The 16,247-nt window shown below is 41.9% G+C and overlaps 1 protein-coding gene across 4 annotated transcripts in view; it reads right to left on the bottom strand.

Moving 5' to 3' along the window:
* Positions 1-537: 537 nt before the first annotated feature.
* NPAS2 (neuronal PAS domain protein 2) overlaps positions 538-16,247 on the bottom strand; it is a 52,156-nt gene continuing 36,446 nt past the window's right edge. For all 4 annotated transcript variants that reach the window (XM_039390545.1, XM_039390544.1, XM_039390543.1 and 1 more), the window contains 6 exons: positions 13,728-13,874; positions 7,654-7,848; positions 6,173-6,339; positions 5,385-5,477; positions 3,216-3,402; positions 538-2,037 (listed from right to left, as the gene is read on the bottom strand). In XM_039390545.1, the coding sequence (XP_039246479.1) occupies positions 1,852-2,037; positions 3,216-3,402; positions 5,385-5,477; positions 6,173-6,339; positions 7,654-7,848; positions 13,728-13,874 (975 nt within the window). In that variant the 3' untranslated portion in view covers positions 538-1,851. The remainder of the gene's footprint in view (positions 2,038-3,215; positions 3,403-5,384; positions 5,478-6,172; positions 6,340-7,653; positions 7,849-13,727; positions 13,875-16,247) is intronic.

A 16,247-nucleotide genomic window follows, 5' to 3' on the forward strand; every position in this document is an offset into this window, starting at 1 on the left:
CCTCAATCTGTGTTGGAGGCTGCTGCTCCTGCAGCAGAGTCAGCAGAGGGAAAGCAGACCTATACCCTATCTGCTCCATCCTGTAGTCAATTTGAATTTAACATTAAAAAGAGTCTGCACAAGGATGCTAAAGTGGAAACCAGACTGTCTACAGCGTGAACATTCCAGAAGAGATGTGTCACAAAACTCAGGACAGCAATATCTTAAAACACTAAAGCTGGACATGATTCAAAGCCCTTGTGTGTGCTGGGTCAAACTGTTCTTTAAATCATCCGTTTTGTCTTAATATAAAACTGTTTGGTTGGAAGTACAGAGCTGCCTGAGGTCTTTAAAGTTTTAAAGGTGCTTAAAATGAACTGTCTTCGCTAGCAGCTAATATAACTTCCTGAGGTATCATTCTCAGAGTCTATGCCATGACAAAAATCCCATAGGATAATACTTGTTTTTGCTAACCACGTGCCAAACACCATGCAAGGCTATGGCTAAGATAAAAAGTCTAAACTGAATCACATAGTTGAACAGTCACAGGAAAATGTGTGCAAGTCCTGCAATAAAGCCTTTTGGCTATTTTATTTTATTCTACAAATAAAGACAACTGTCCATCATTAAATGGAAAAAATAATAGTTTGAGTTGTATATAGCATGAAACAGCAGTTCCCTTCACAAAAACATTTCTAATTAATTAGTTTATTACAAAATACCCACTCACAAAAAAGCACAAGCACAATCTTTATACTTGTGAAATGAGTTGATATTTCATATACAAAATAATTTCCACATAATTCCATATAATTTTATTTTATATAGAAATAGGTCATTATTACAACAGCTGTACAATACACTACTTTTTATTTAATAATTACATAAAATCTTTCTTAGAAACATATCAACGGAAAACATACAAAAAAAGCGAAAAGTGCATTTCTTTTTTTTTTCCTCCAAAGGAAAATTTAATCCTAAATGTTACAATGAAAGAGATATGTAATAGTCTGCAGCATCCCGAGTCACTGGGCCAAAACACAGTGCATATTTCTCAGAGACTTGGAGTGGGCGAGTTAGGTTGAAGAAGGATTCATGTTGTACTACTGGAGAGCTGCATGATTGTGCTTACAATTTGAGTTCTCTTTTGCAATCACAATTCATGTAGGAAACAGTCTAGAGTGGGTTGTGGGTTTGTTTTTTTGGTTGGTTGTTTCATAATGAAGAACAGTTAGGGTAAGCTGCATAATACTTTTCAGATTCTAAATCAAGGGTTATGAGCTGTAGACCATCTTCACCAATGGCTGGGCTTTCTCCTCCATTGGATGTGCTAGTTTGGCCACAAGAATGAAGAAACAAACTTCTCTTTACAGAAAGTGCCTAGGTTTTGTCCTCTGTGCAGTTGTGCAAAATAATAACAATAATCATAATAAAAATAATCTCTTGTTCTCTCCTCAATAGACCTTTGACGCAGTGCTTTTCATACACAAAAGAAGAACTGAAACAGTGAAGGCCAAATACCTCACGAGTCTGCCAACAGTCTTTTGGAATTGCCAGATAGCTTTCAGAATGACATGCTGAGATTGAACGCCTTCTCCTGTGCACTCATTGGTGATAGAGGCTGCACAGGGTAGGGTTCCTCTTTGTTTTACTCTGTCAGTACATACTGTGCTCACGAGATAGTGCAAACTGAATCCAGCGTGCTGTAAATGCGCTGTCAGTTGCAGTCTGCACTCTGTGGCGTACTTCTGTCACAGAGCTTTGAAAGAAATGCTTGTGCAAAAGCCAGAACAGTAAGTACAAAGTCATTCTCTTCTGCCCCATGTGCCCATTGGTTAAAGCTAATCGTGCATTGATTGTGCTGGTGGGACTCTATCGCAGTGGCTGTGGTAAATTTGATGATTCTGATAAGCTATTCCTTCTTCTTGATGTTAGTTGTTGCTGTTGCTGCTGCTGCTGTTGTGTCTGATGATACCCCATATTTCCTTGCTGTGGTGAGTAAGATGGCAGGAGCAAAGAATCGGGTTGTTCATTGTGCAAAGAACTTGGTGTTTGCACCTACAGATAAAATAAAATTTATTGTGGTGTTTGATTCTTTCCCATGTTTAATGTACATCCTCAATGTACAGGATGCTTAAAAATACTACTAGGGTGTTGGCTTTAATTTCTGGAGCTGTTTGGCATGAGGTTAGCTTAACCAACGCTAGAAGGAATGGACATAGATTGCAACAAACAACATTCCAACTAGGCACTGAGAAAAGTTTTCTCTTAGGATTGCACTGCCTGAGATTTGCAGGTTATTCTGAAAAGCCTGTTTAGGAGCAGGGTGGGCAAACGTCAGAAATGATACAGATGGATGACAGAAATGAAACAAAAATGAAACAGGGATCCCAATGTGCTTCATGCTGTCCCTTCTAGCTCTTCCTTTTTGTGAGTTTACAGTAGGGTGTGACCTTGCAGTGGTAAAGTCAATGTGAATTTTGCAGATGCTTTTACTGGAAACAGTATCTGTCATACTTTTTTTCATTAATTCTCAGCTATGATAAGGATTTAATTTCAATAACAACAGCTTAATCATTTGAGGTTGGTGATACTCTTTCAGTGATGCCAGTGGATACATGACCAGCTTTTATAGACTCAGTTCAGTGCCTGTTGAGTTAACGAACAGACACCTCCTTTCCCCCCTTCCCCTTTACTGTAGTATGTGTTGAATTGGGTCAAAAAATAAATATTTTTACATCTTCAAATCACCTGGTTCTTCCAGGCAATGAGCTCCACTTTATCTTCTTTGCCTTGTGGAGTTGAGAAAGTATGTTAATTTACTGAAGGGATCCAGATATCTGATCCAGATCTCATTTTATGTTGATGCTAGTAATTAAAAATCATCTTTTGACTTGTAAAATAAGCAAATTTTATACTGAATAAAGAGTACAGAATAAATCCTAAGGCAGCAATTTTCTCCAGCTAGAAATAAACTTTAAATATATCCAGGATAATCTGATTATGCTTCCAATGTACAGAATTAGTAATTTCCTTTTAAATATTCTGACTGTTCTCACTGCTCCCTTGCTATAGTGCTACATGACACTGTATCAGTGTCTCATATATGTTGCTATCTCTAAAATGGACATTTCTGCCAGGATCACGTTCCAGTAGACACATGGAGCCCCATTTGCACAGCCCATTCACATTATTACTCTGCATGTACATTTTATACATCACCCTCATTGTCCTACCTGCAGGTAGCGTTGTTGCTGATGCTGTTGGTGCTGGAGTTGCATAGGTGGCAGAGAAGATGGCTGGGAAGGAGGTGTAGTGGTGAACCCTTGGTTTAACACTGCTTGTCCCATCAGTATGATTGGAGAGCTGCTGCTGGAAGTCTGCACTTCCAAACTTTGAAACATTTGTTGGGTTTGAGAATACCTACCAATCAAGAACAAACTGTTGGAAGCAAAGGTGTTCTCTTAGGATAGGGATGGCAGTCCCTAGTCTTAATAATTCATTGAATCACAGAATGGTTTGGGTTGGAAGGAAACCTATAGATCATCTAGTGCCAAGCCCCCACGCCATGGACAGGGACACTTTCCACTGGACCAGGTTGCTCAAAGCCCCATCCAACCTAGCTTTGAACACTTCCAGGGATAGGGTATCCACAGCCTCTCTGGGCAACCTGTTCCAGTGCCTCCCATGCTCACAGTAGGAATTTCTTCATAATATATGATCTAAACCGACTCTCAGTTTAAACCCATTTTGTCTTATCACTACGTACACTTGTACAAAGTTTCTCCCCAGCTCTCTTGTAGCCCATTTTAGGTACTGGAAAGCTGCTGTCAGATCTACCCTGACCTTCTCTTCTCCAGGCTGAAAAACCCCAAATAATTCCCAATAAAGGATTCTCATGCATGGGACCTGCTAATATGAATGACAGCACCATTGGCAGCACTGTTTTCCCTTACTGTGTGCATGAGCTGGGCTTGGAGGGAAGAATGTATCTCACCTCAAAATCCAGATCACATTTTAGGTTCATTAAAGATTCTGGTTTATGTATGTCTTCTCTTCAGCCACAGCATTCACATTCCAAGTTCATTAAACCAAATGGCCTTTGATTCTGTTTTAATATGCTGAGCTCTGAACTGCAGCAAGAGAGAAGTAAATGCACCTCCTGTCCTGCTGCCTGTGCTCCCCTGTGACTGCCTGTGGGGTGGTGATCTCCTGCAGAAACATGGCTGGGGTTGATTACTTCTTAAGCTGCTCATACACATATTGCCAAGTACGGTCAGCAGTTCCCATCACCATGAGCCCCATTGTAGGAATAGAAGAAGCCTCTAGAAACCCTCTGGAGTGAGGGATGGGACAGAAACAAAATAGTCACCTCCTCTTGCCATTCTGTTTTTGCATAGCAAAGCTTTAATATGTGTTTTTTAGTGGAAGGCTGTGGGCAAAACCACAATGGAATTATTGCCAACCCAGCCTAATTCTGTTTATCCTGTAATGGGTGATGAGATCATAGTGTGGCTTGTGTTCACTCAACAGCTGTTCAACATTAGGGGTTAGTCAGGAATGCTACAGTCTGGGTACTTGTGAGCTCCTATAAAAGAGTCCCATGAGTCAGGAAGTCTATGTGAACTGGGAGATCCATCTTTGCAAATAAGGCCTCTTTTATTCAGAGGCATAAAAGCAGATTTACAATATTTAAATTTGACAAATATAACTCAAGACAATCTTAAACAGCAATAATCAATGTTTAAAAAAAAGAAGTACTGAATACCTACATTCCTGAGGTAACATACAGAATTACTTTTAAAGTAATGAGGTACAAAGAGCTGCCTATTATTCTCGCAATTCCCAATTAAGTACAGTTCAGTGACAAAACACAGCTAAAAAAAAAAAAGTCAGAGTCTGACTGGTGTTCTGCTTCCTTCCTCTAAGTTTTGAGGAGACAAACAACTGAAGTGGTTTGTTCAGCACCTTTTACGAGGGCAGGGGCCTGTTGGTTCTTCAGTTCTGCTGTTGTAGATCAGGCACAGCTCCACTGGCATAACACCAGTGGCTCAGTGCCTAGAGAGCAGGGGTTTTCATGGCACCAGTCATTTCAACCAGGTCAGTGCTGACTTTCTCTCTCACATTTATTGTGATGGGTCAGAAGTTCCAGTGCTGAAGCAAGCAGCATGTGAGGGGCAAAAATTTCCCCAGCCATGGCTTGTTAAGATGCCACTGGCACATTGTATTTCTCTCTGTCATCCTTCCTGATGTAACCAGGCAGAGTAAGGCTGAGCCTGACACTGGAAGGCAGGCTTGGCACAGTAACACATTCATGATATTTATAACTACTTTGTCATCTTACGAAAGAAGGCCATTTCCCCTCAAAAGCAACTTTGATGTTTTATCTTTGACAAGTCACATACTTAGCCTGGGATCCTGCCATGCTGAGGTCTGAAGAGTGTCTTGCATTACAGGACCCAGGCATCATGGGCTGAATAGGCTGGCTGAGCAACAGTCTGATGCATGGGAAAAAAGAAAGAATGACATTGCGAGAACAGAAGGACCACACATTTTGCAAACAGAAACAGGACATTTTCACAGGCATGGCACTAGGCTGAGTGTTAGGAGGTCTGACCTCAGCTTCTAGCTGTGGCAGGCACATCCTGGACACTTGGAGGAGGAGGCTGGGGCAGTGCTTGCCCTCTGGGATGATGTGGGTGCCTGGCACACGACTAATAAATCATGTTTTTTTATTATTATCTGCCAAGTATCTGGCTGCTTGAGTAATATTTTACAACTTCGGTTAAATTCACCTTGTGCTCTTTAAAGCCAGTAGCAAGATTTCCATTTTTCATAATGCTAAGGGATCAGACACCTATACTCAGGAGGTTTTAATTCACCACTGCATTACTCCAGTTACAAGATCTGATCTGCGATTTGACTGCTATTTTCACTCAGCAAAACTAAAGCATTAACTATTTCCAAATTTATGATCTGATTAGTACAGTAATACAACCCACATTTATAATTTCCCCACGAGCGTGGGGTTTCAGGGCAGCGACATTACTTTTGCTCCTGCTAGTGGGGATGGCTTGTCGTTGAGCCTTCAGGGTGTCGGAGCGCAGCTGTTTTGGTTCAGTGCCTAGCTGGGTACCAAGGGCGGGGGGTCCCGAGGCGGCGGGGGCAGGTCGGACACACGGCCGGGCCGTACCTGAGCTGCTGGTCGTGGTTGCAGCCGGGGGCGGGCGCGCCGGGGGTGCCGCCAGGGGGCGCGGCGGGGCCGCCGCCGGCGGGGGCTGCGGCGAAGGGCGGGGGCGCGGCGCGGGGGGGGGCGCGGCCGCCCGGCGCCAGCTCCGAGCTCCGCGCTGCCTTCGGGCCCTGGAGGAGAAGAGGAAGGTGAGAGAGCCAGACGCCAGCAATAGCACCCGGCGATGCCGCCACCCGGCTGCTCTCGCGATACGCGGAACGACTGTGACACCCGCTGCTGCCCCACGCCCGGCGGCGCTGGGAAAGCAACGCCCAAGCGACCCCCCCATGAAGACACGAGCAAAGTTAGGTGTGAGGAGCTGCCGCCAAGGGCCATGATGGGAACAAACCTTATTAAAGCTAAAATTTGTGGTGTTTGTTTTTTTTTTTTCCTATTTCACAGAATCACAGAATGGGTCAGGTTGGAAGGGACCACAGGTTGGAAGGGACCTGGTCCAACCTCCCTGCTCAAGCATCCCAGAGCACATGACACAGGACTGCATCCAGACGGTTCTGGGATATCTCCATTGAGCGAGACTCCACAACGCCTCTGGACAGACAACCTGTTCCAGTGTTCAGTCACCCACACAGTAAAGAAGTTCTTCCCCATATTCAGGTGGAACTTCCTGTGCATTGGTTTCTGCCCACCAGCAGAAATCTGTATTTACAATACAGATACACTCTTTATTTTAATAGAATCATGATAATACAGGTATGTTGGAAGTGAAAAGCTGAGGGCTCTGAAGATAATAATGCAGCTATGTTTCCCACACACTGAAATAGCTCGGTTTTCTATGAAGGCAGGTAGAACAGGTGGGTGGAAGAGCAAACACTGGAAATGCTGAGAAAACGGCAGTGAGAAAAAAATACCATGCCAGACCTACTAGCTTTCACAGATCTCAGTTACTACTCAGGTTGAACTTTATATTGCTGTGCAGGAACCTGTTAACGCTCATAACCTGAGGGTCTCACACAAATCTCAATGTATATTCTGTGTGCCATCACAGCAGACACAGGCTTTGTTGTGTTAGTTGTGTCCCACTGGACTTGGGGAGCAAGTATTCTGCGAGGTCTCACTGCTGGCACCACTACTGCTAGTTTCCAGTCCACTTGGGGACTGGAAGCTAGCAGTTTCCAGGTTTCTTTCAGGACCACCCAAAGAACAATTAAGTTAAAGTTACCCACACCTTTTGCATGCTCCCCTTGCTCTGTTTTCGAGTTGAAACAGCTGCTCAAGTAATCCTCCTGGCTGAGGTCTTAAAAAAGAGATTTAAGCTAAAGTAAATGCTATAGGGAAACCCTTTATATAGACTCCCTTATAGAGAAGAATAAGGAAGGGAAGGCAAAGGCATACTTACAGGATTGACATGATTTTACTTCCTTGCTTAATAACAGCTTGGTGTCTTCTTTCCACCTAAACACTTCTCTATTCAAAGAAATTATTACCTGACTCAATATCACGCTTGCTTCTCTCAGTGCCTGCTGGTTTGTTGTTTGTGAAGATGTGATTTGCCCTTGGAGTTGAGGACTGGATACAAGCTGCTGCTGAGAAATGGCCTCTGACCTCTGCTGTAGCTGTTGTGGGTCCAGCTGCTGAGTATTGCTAAAGCTCAGGGACACCGTTGGCTGCTGTAAGAACATCTGGAAAAGAAGAGGGGAGGGTTTTTTTACATATCCCAGCTGTCTTGAATAACGAAAGTGACAGAATTAAATCCAGAAATATATTATAAAATAAAGTTAGCACATTTCTGGATTCATTATGCATTTACTGTTAGTTGGAAATCACCTCTCATTCCTACATTAGCAGTTTTGCTGTCTAGTTTCTTCATTTCTTCTTCTGCAAGTGCACCCATTACTAGTGAAATGTGTCCTGAAGGTAAAAGTTCTCTCTCCGTGGGGCAGGCACAGCCCTCGTAAGAGCAGTTCCCAGTACATTCACTGTGTTCTGGGGCATCCTGACCAAAGAGTAACTCCATGTCTTTTCAGTCCTTTTCTTTTTCCTTTCAACAATAATCTGCCTGCCTTTCAGACAGGACTGCTTTTGAATTTGTCTCTGGAAATTCAACACCTGACATCCAGCTGAGTCTTCAAATGTTTTTAATGAGGCCACAGTCAAGCCAGAGCTCTCCATGCTGAATGGCTGTGTCCTTATCATTGAGAGGATGTGTAAACAGACAATCGCTGTCATTTATCTGATTTCCCATCAGGTAACTGTCGCCTGGTGTTCTTCCTAACTGTGCCATGCATTTGACTTGTGCAAAAGAGCTAGCCCTTCCTCTGTTAGAGTTTCTGTAAATGATGTTCTCTTTTTTCCTGCAATGCAAGATGGGGCTTTCTTCTTTAAAAGTTATAGGACTTGGGAATTTTTGCTTTTCTAGAGGCTACTTCTTTTATTATAACTGCAAAGAGGAAAAAGTAATCTTTTAAAACTACGCATTATTAATGCTACAAGCCCTCTTTGCAGTATTTTAAACCTAGCCTCCTGCCACCAAGGACTGTATGGAGATACAGTTGAAGTTCCCATGCAGTTGAAGTCATTTTTGGAGCTGACTCTGATTCCATGCAACTGTTACATTCATGGAACTCCATTAATTTAAGTGGAGCTACTTAGGTTTTAAATGAAATGAGAATCACAATTACTCTCTTCATTATTCATCCATCAGTCTCATGCGTAGCAGTATGTCTGAGGTACACACAGTAATTAGTACACCTTTCTGCAGCTTATTGCTGTATTAACAATTCCCTAAACTATCACGTCCCTCTAATTTTTCTTGGAAAAAGCCCATACCTTTCTCCAAAGGCCTGGCACAATGCACTGCTTTTCTCTGCGGAAGTGTGGCTTGACCCATCATGTTTGTACTTATTTATCTAGCTTTTAGAACACAATTTTTATTTAAATATGATAAATTTTTAATGAATTTCTGTGTGCCAAGATTTTACTCAGAAAAAAGGTACAAACTTACATTAATCAGCTGGGAGAGGGGGGGCAATTAAGGAAAAGCAACAGCTTGTTTCAGGTGCTGTAGGCTAACCACATCTCAAAGATGTCTGATAGAAATAAATGGGTCAAGTGACAGAGCTGAGGCTGCTCAAAGCAGGTCTGAAACTACCTCTGAGTGTTTTATTTTAAAAAACACTGTTCACTGAGTTTGGAGCCATTACATATCAGAAAGACAGATGGCCTCACAAGTTCTGCCAAGTAAACAGGTCTTATTATGAATAAATCAAAGACAGAAATTATGAAAATTCATTTTCTTGTTTATTTTCTGTACATAGAAGCTAAGCTTTAGACGTGTTTAGTAAATGAAGTCACTTGATTAGCTCTAGCAATGAAATTGGTCACCACTGATACAAAATTTGATATAAAGAATTTGACATAAAATTCAGAACAGGTGAAGCAAATAGTGCATTTCAAAAATGTCAGAGGGACTGTGGGCCCAGTGGTACTGGACAGATCACTGCAAATTAAGACCTTTAGGAGGATTAGTTTAGTGTCTTCCCTGTTCGTGGCACACAACACCAGAAGAATACTAAGTTCACCCAATATAAAGTCAACATCTATCAAGGTGAATGTCAGGCAGGCTGTGAACTTGCAGCAAACTACTTACTTAGCAGGGGCCTCCCTGTGTGCATGCCTCACTTCAAGATGAAGGCCAAGGAGCTTATCCTCGAAAGAAAGCAGAGTAACCTACTTTGCAATTACCAGAGTTTGCCACTGGGTAGGAATGTGCACAGTAAATGGTTGGCAGCTAACGCGCTATAAATTTAGAATCAAGTTTATCCCACTAAACCCATTTCATTTGTTCACGTGTTCGTACCTTGAGAGGGCTCCTAGTAGTTCATACCTAGGGACTCTCTGTTGCCATTATAATGGCCAAAGCAGCATTGTTACCCTCTGAACATAAATGGCCTGGAAAAAATTAAGCTCAGAGCAGGAAGCAATGGTGACTGTGTCCCTGCAGAACTGAAGACTCAAGATGCCTTATCAAAACAAGAGTTAATCTGAGAGAGGATCAAAGCGTGGAATTCCTACCTGCTAGTTAAACCTAAAAGCTTAATTTGTACAAAACCTAATGGTGTTTTTTCATAATGTGCCTCTTTTATGATAGTCCTGCCTGAATTCCCCTGAAACACTGAAATATGGCAGCTTTAAATAACAGCAGAAACCTCCTAATAAAAAATGAATTCTTTCCCAGTCTAAGTATATAAATTAGCAGCCTCCTAACTGTACTGCTGCTAATGACATGTCTTGTTGGTGATTTTGTAGACTGCAAGGTCAGTGAAGCATCTTACAAATATTTTTTAATTGGCCAGATTGTTAACATACACAGCAAAGCAGCGAGGGAAGGGAGAGACCCTCTGACACTGCTGCCCCTTCATTCCAGGACAGATGGTCCCTACAGCTAATGGGTGAATCACACTGACAAGAATCATGAGGAAGACATCTCTTTGACTCTACCTGTCGTTTGAATAATCAGGGGATTATAGCTTTTGGGCTCATCATTACAGGCATCAAGACTCTTTATGTAAAATATGTAAAGATGAGAAGCACAGCACTGGGAAGCTGAGATTCACTGACTTCGAAGGGAGCCCGATTTGCAAATGACGGGTAGCTGTGGATAGTCTCGACTGTAGTTCTTGCAAGCTGGTGAGGCTCAGCCCTTCTGCCTTCCTCCCTATCTACAAATCATTAGCTAGACTGTTCAGTTCTGGAGCAGACACAGCATCCTTCAGACTTCTGAGGTTACTCTTGCTGCTCTTGTCCCGTTAGTCAGGAAAAGCAGTAACAAGGATTTAATGGGGTTTTGAACACCTTTATTCAGGGCCTGTAACCCTCCCAATGGTTTAATCTTTCACTGCACCAGGCTCTTGCAAATAGTTTCTAATGCAGACTACCGTGCTTAACATCTGTCCATCTGGGAAAGCATTTCCTGGTGGACTGCTGTACTGCAGTTTTGAAGATCTTTGAAGGAAATGAAAATCGGGCTTAATTCTCCACAGAGCTACCTATACACTTCTGTGAGGAATGGAATGAACCGGTGGGGATGATATGCTAATAAATCAGCTAATGAGGGAAAAGCAGGGAACACTTCCCCCTTTTCAGACAGCCTTCGGCACTCCCCCATGCTTACAGCTGTTCTTCACAGAGTATTAAAGAGACCAGAAACGTGCTTGATAGTAACGCTCACCTGTTTGCTACTACGCTTTGTAGCTCTGATAATAGACACAGATCAATGTCTGCAGACATCCAGCTCCCTGAATGATGAAATCTGTGGCAAAGCACATGGCTGAATTTCTGATTTAACAGTTTACTCCTTGCTGCTTATGAGTCACAAAAGAGCTGCATGCAGAAGTATAAGGCTTTCTTTGAAATCACAAGGTAACAGGCAAGTAAAACAAAACTAATTCCTGGTCTCAATCTATCCCTGCAACAGCACAGTAATTTCTTTGTATGTTTTTTGTTTTTTTACTTAGAGAAAGTGGGAGAAGAAAAAGGCCTGGCCAGGAGTCAGTGTGACTGCTCGCATCTCATTGCCTTATTTGTTTGCTCTAAGGAGACCAAAAGGCACCTAAAACACAGAGGATGACCCTCCCCATCCAGCACTGCCCCTTCAAGCAGATATGCAGCCCCTGCATTTCCAAGCTGCCATCTGTTCTCCCTGCTTCTCACTTCTGCATCTGCAGTAAGCTGAGAAATGGTTGGTACTGACACCAGAGAACTTGCAATGGTCTGAAAATACTTGGTCCAACAGTCTTCATGAGAGAAGGGATCACCAAAATGGTATCACTCAGAGCAACAAATTGGTATGGGGTGGGCAGGACAGAACTACCCACCATTTACCCACTGTGCCTCCTCTTCTCTTTGCTTGAGCTTCCTCTGAGCACATCTGAGAATCTGTCCCATGGTCTTTGGGTTGTTAAATGCCCCCTAGTGCATATAGGAGACAGTTTTCTAAAAATAAAATCTGTTTCCTGCATATAAGGATGTGCTCTAAACTTCTACTTTTGCCTCAGTTATAAAAAAAAAAAAAAGAGTGTATATGACTATTGAAGACTTCACCAGGAGACAGTAATGGTTGTCACCCAATTAAAAAGAGAGGAAGTGAGAATATCACATCTCTTGATACTCATAATAGCAGTAATAGCTTTCAGACATATGACATAATTCTGAACTGAAGGCCACTTAATTGCAGAGAGACTTTCCCTTCCCATTAATCAAAGTCAGTAGAGAATCAATAGAAGAAATGCACTGAAGCTAAACCTGGTCTACCTATATGCTTATATGGCACCAGGAACAGGGAATCCTGGGTTTGGGACCCACAGTTGCACCGTCTTACAACAGTGCACATGCAGCAACTTAGGTGGCAAGGTTTCTAATTTGGCTTCACGGATCCCTTAATTGCCTAAACATACAATCCCAATTTGTTTTAATATGTGAAACTGCATTTCACAGATGCTGATGATGGGTGAGAGTCTATTTCTGTGTGGAAGTCACAAGCAAAATTCCTGCTGACTTCAGTAGTTCCCAGGTTTTCATCCTGTGCTTAAAACGTTCTTTGAGATGTTCGTTTCTGTGACAGAGCTTGTCTTCTAAAATAATCTTGCTAGTATAATACTCACAGAGGGTGCCCAATGCAACATTTCTAACAAGGGTCATTTAATCTGGCATTTATAGTTAAATTATGAGGAACACAGCAGTAATCACCCCACATTCAGAAAACTTCCATAAAATTGCATGATTGGTCTATTTGTTGTTAAGGGAAATTTGTGATGTACTAAACTGCATTTGCTATTATTTCTGAGGTTTGGTAGACATAAGGGGTAGTAAAAAGCAGATACTGTACTAGAGAATTCTAGCTCTGTGTAGGAGGTATCAAAGCCAGAAGAAGAGCAGCCTCAGTCAGATTTGCCCTAAAGGCTTAAGCTGGTCCAGTGAAGAACAAACTCCGACATCTCCCAGGTGTGAACAAATGAACATCAGCAGAGGTTCAGGGGTTTTAACATGACAAGGAAATTAATCTCTTGTGCTCTCTATCTGAGCCAGGCTGGGTCAGGAAAACAGGGAGCGACTGTAAGAGATGAACACTATTTGGAGGAATAGCTGGACAGGGAAGATACTGAGCATAAGTGATGTCAACATGAAGCAAGCAGTGACTGGATGGAAGCTAATGAATCAGAGACACGATCATTGGCAAGTCTGAAACTGAACATTTTTCTACTACAGCTGCTTGATCTGAAGACTCAATAGATAAAGTAATAAAATGCTACTGTAAGTGACCCAAATTATTCTCCTCCTCTTATGGTTGAGGTCTTTCTTCCTTCTCTTCTTCCAGAGAGCTCTTAAATCTTTCTTGACATAGGTTATTCAAGAGGCTTTCCGAGGGCAACATCCTCATTCAGATGAGCTGGTTTCTACTTGTCCAGATTTCCTGGACTCTGGAGCAATTATAAGTTGCCAACTGTATCAATGGCCATGTGAGAGAGGATGCTTGACTCTGCCCCTTCCAGCAGTTACACACCTGTACGCTGGAGTCTTGGACCAGGCAGAGCTGCTCCTGTATCTTCTGGAGCTCCTCCTGCTGCCACCGGATGTTGGCCTGCAGGATCCGTGTCCGCTGCTCTAGCTGGTCCTTGATTGTCTGGAACATGCTGAACTGTGCTGAGAACTGAAAGAAAAAAAAGGGGGAAAAATCAGTCATTATAACACAAACAGGCCTCAACAGAACACTGTTCTCTATGAAGGTATTGGTTTCTTGATTGTAAAGCACAGCCACAGAATAAAAAAACTGTTTGTGATATACTAACATCTAAGCAGAGATAAATCTTGTCTATTTTCAATTTTATGCACATATATTATATTGCCTCAGTTAGAATGATCTGCTTACAACTGACCCTGTTCTGTTACAAGAACTGCTTTTGAGACTACGCTACTTTAAAATATCAAGAGCATCTTAACTAGATGGTAAGTTAGTGCATTATTTTTATTAGCTTGTAGTCTGGAGCCCTTAGTTTGGCATAACTGTTTATTCCAGATGTGTTTCACTAATGCTTTTCTTTTTCTGCACAGAAATAGTAGTTCTTCAATGGTTTATTCTGCTGATGACTTAGTAAGGCATCACATAACAGACCACAATAAGCATTTTCTACATTTGTACAGCTGAGTAGTACTCAAGCTACAAGAAATACTCGTTATTTTTATATGTGATGTAAACTGAATAGCTCAGCTCAGTGGGAGAAAGGCTGTTCTAAGTAATAGTATAAAATAGAGATCGCTAATCAAGGTCAAGAAGGACGTGCAACTCCCAATAGCAGCAATACCTGGCACAAACTGGAATTATTCAAGAACTGTGGAGGGGACTAACACAGCAATAAATTCCTATTTTATTTGGTGTTTTCAGGTATAACTCAAAGTTCACCAAAGTTAATTATAACCTTAAGAGGCTTTGGAATACTTGCTTTGCATGAGCTCATAATTCCAAAAGAAAAAAAAAACAGTCTTTGAAAAAAATAAAAAAAAAACAACTTCAAAAAATCTGTAAGCTTTTCCGTAATCAAGACATCCAAAATCTATCTGAAAGCATGTGATGCTGGGAGTGTCCAGGCAAAAGAAATATAATAATTTTGATGTGACTTGAAAATGGTGCCCTGTTCCTGTAGTTGTTCCACTGGCTCTGTGCTAGTTGGTGAACTGATGCATGCTGCTGGAACCTTTCTGCTCCACGATGCATTGGCTTACACTGTTTCTGGCTTTTTAACAGGAAAACAAAAATGGAAACAAGATGGGAATTAAGGAGTACTTTGGTGATAGCAACACTATACAGTTAAACGAAATTTTTGGCTACTGAGAGAAATCTAAATGTGACAGGTCAGATTTGTATTAGCTAACTACTTCACCTTAAACCAGTAAAATATGTGAAAGTACCTTTATATTCCCTCTAGCAAAGCTGAAATCTCCAAGTAAATGGCCCTTAGGAGAGAAAGAATGAGAATTTCAGAGAGTTTACTTCTATTTACTAGGCAGAGAGTAGCTTTTCCACACAATCTGTGAGGTGTCAAGGTGGAGGTGAGTTTCACGGCCAACCCTGTATAGGGGGAATGAGGGCTGCTATGGTGGCCCCTGCAGTTGCTGGTGGCAGAGGCCTTCAGAGCCCACTTTGCTGCCAGAGGTACCTGTGAGTACTCGCAGCTTGCACTGTCTGCCCAAGGAGGGACGTGAGCCCTGGGCCTGTGCTGTGATTCACGATGCTTTTGCCTTCAAACAGCAGTGCCATCATGTGCAACCCAGTCCTCTCCCAGGGCAGAAAAACAGAGTCAAAGCTCACAAAGGGAAGTTTACGTTACTTCTAATTGGAGTTAAAGGGGAGAAGCCATAGCAGGGTCTCTCTAGTCTATGTATAAACTATTAACCCAAGGAATGGTTGAGGCAAAACCTCAGATGTTTGGGAATAAGGAAAAGTGACTAAAAGGGGCATCTGGTGCTGCTTCTTGCAGCCCGACCCCATGTTTCTGAAAAGTCCCAGGTACTCTGATTTTAGGAGTGGAATGATGCTATGTAGCAATGACTTGCTTAGATGAGATGCAGCTAATTGCTGCTTTAACCTGGGTCTGTACAGAAGGATTTTTTAAAGAGACAAGTCTCATAATCTAACTATCTCTATATGAACTCTTTTAGTGAGGACTGACTACTCACAATTTTTTAAAAGGATGCTTATCAGAAAGGAATTAAAAACAGTTGCAGCCAAAAACTTCATTTTAACTGCCTGGCTTGCTGATGACAGTCTTTTCATTAATGTGCAAACTCCTTGAAGACACTTTGGGAAAGGAACCTGATTTTCTTCAATTGATAAACATTAAGGAATTTTGTAACAGGTAATTTTATAATCATTTTATACTTCAACAAGAAACGAAATCCATTTCCAGGCCTTACTTTTAAATTTGAATTTGCTTTGCAAAGTTGCACACAAGAATATATTGCTGCTGATTTTAAGTTATTATTCCTTCATTTTTGGGGTCAGGTTCTTATATTTAGCATATTCATC

This window comes from Pipra filicauda, unplaced genomic scaffold, assembly GCF_003945595.2.
Source record: "Pipra filicauda isolate LSUMZ 115617 unplaced genomic scaffold, ASM394559v2 scaffold83_size3615187_pilon, whole genome shotgun sequence".
NCBI classification, from domain to species: domain Eukaryota; kingdom Metazoa; phylum Chordata; class Aves; order Passeriformes; family Pipridae; genus Pipra; species Pipra filicauda.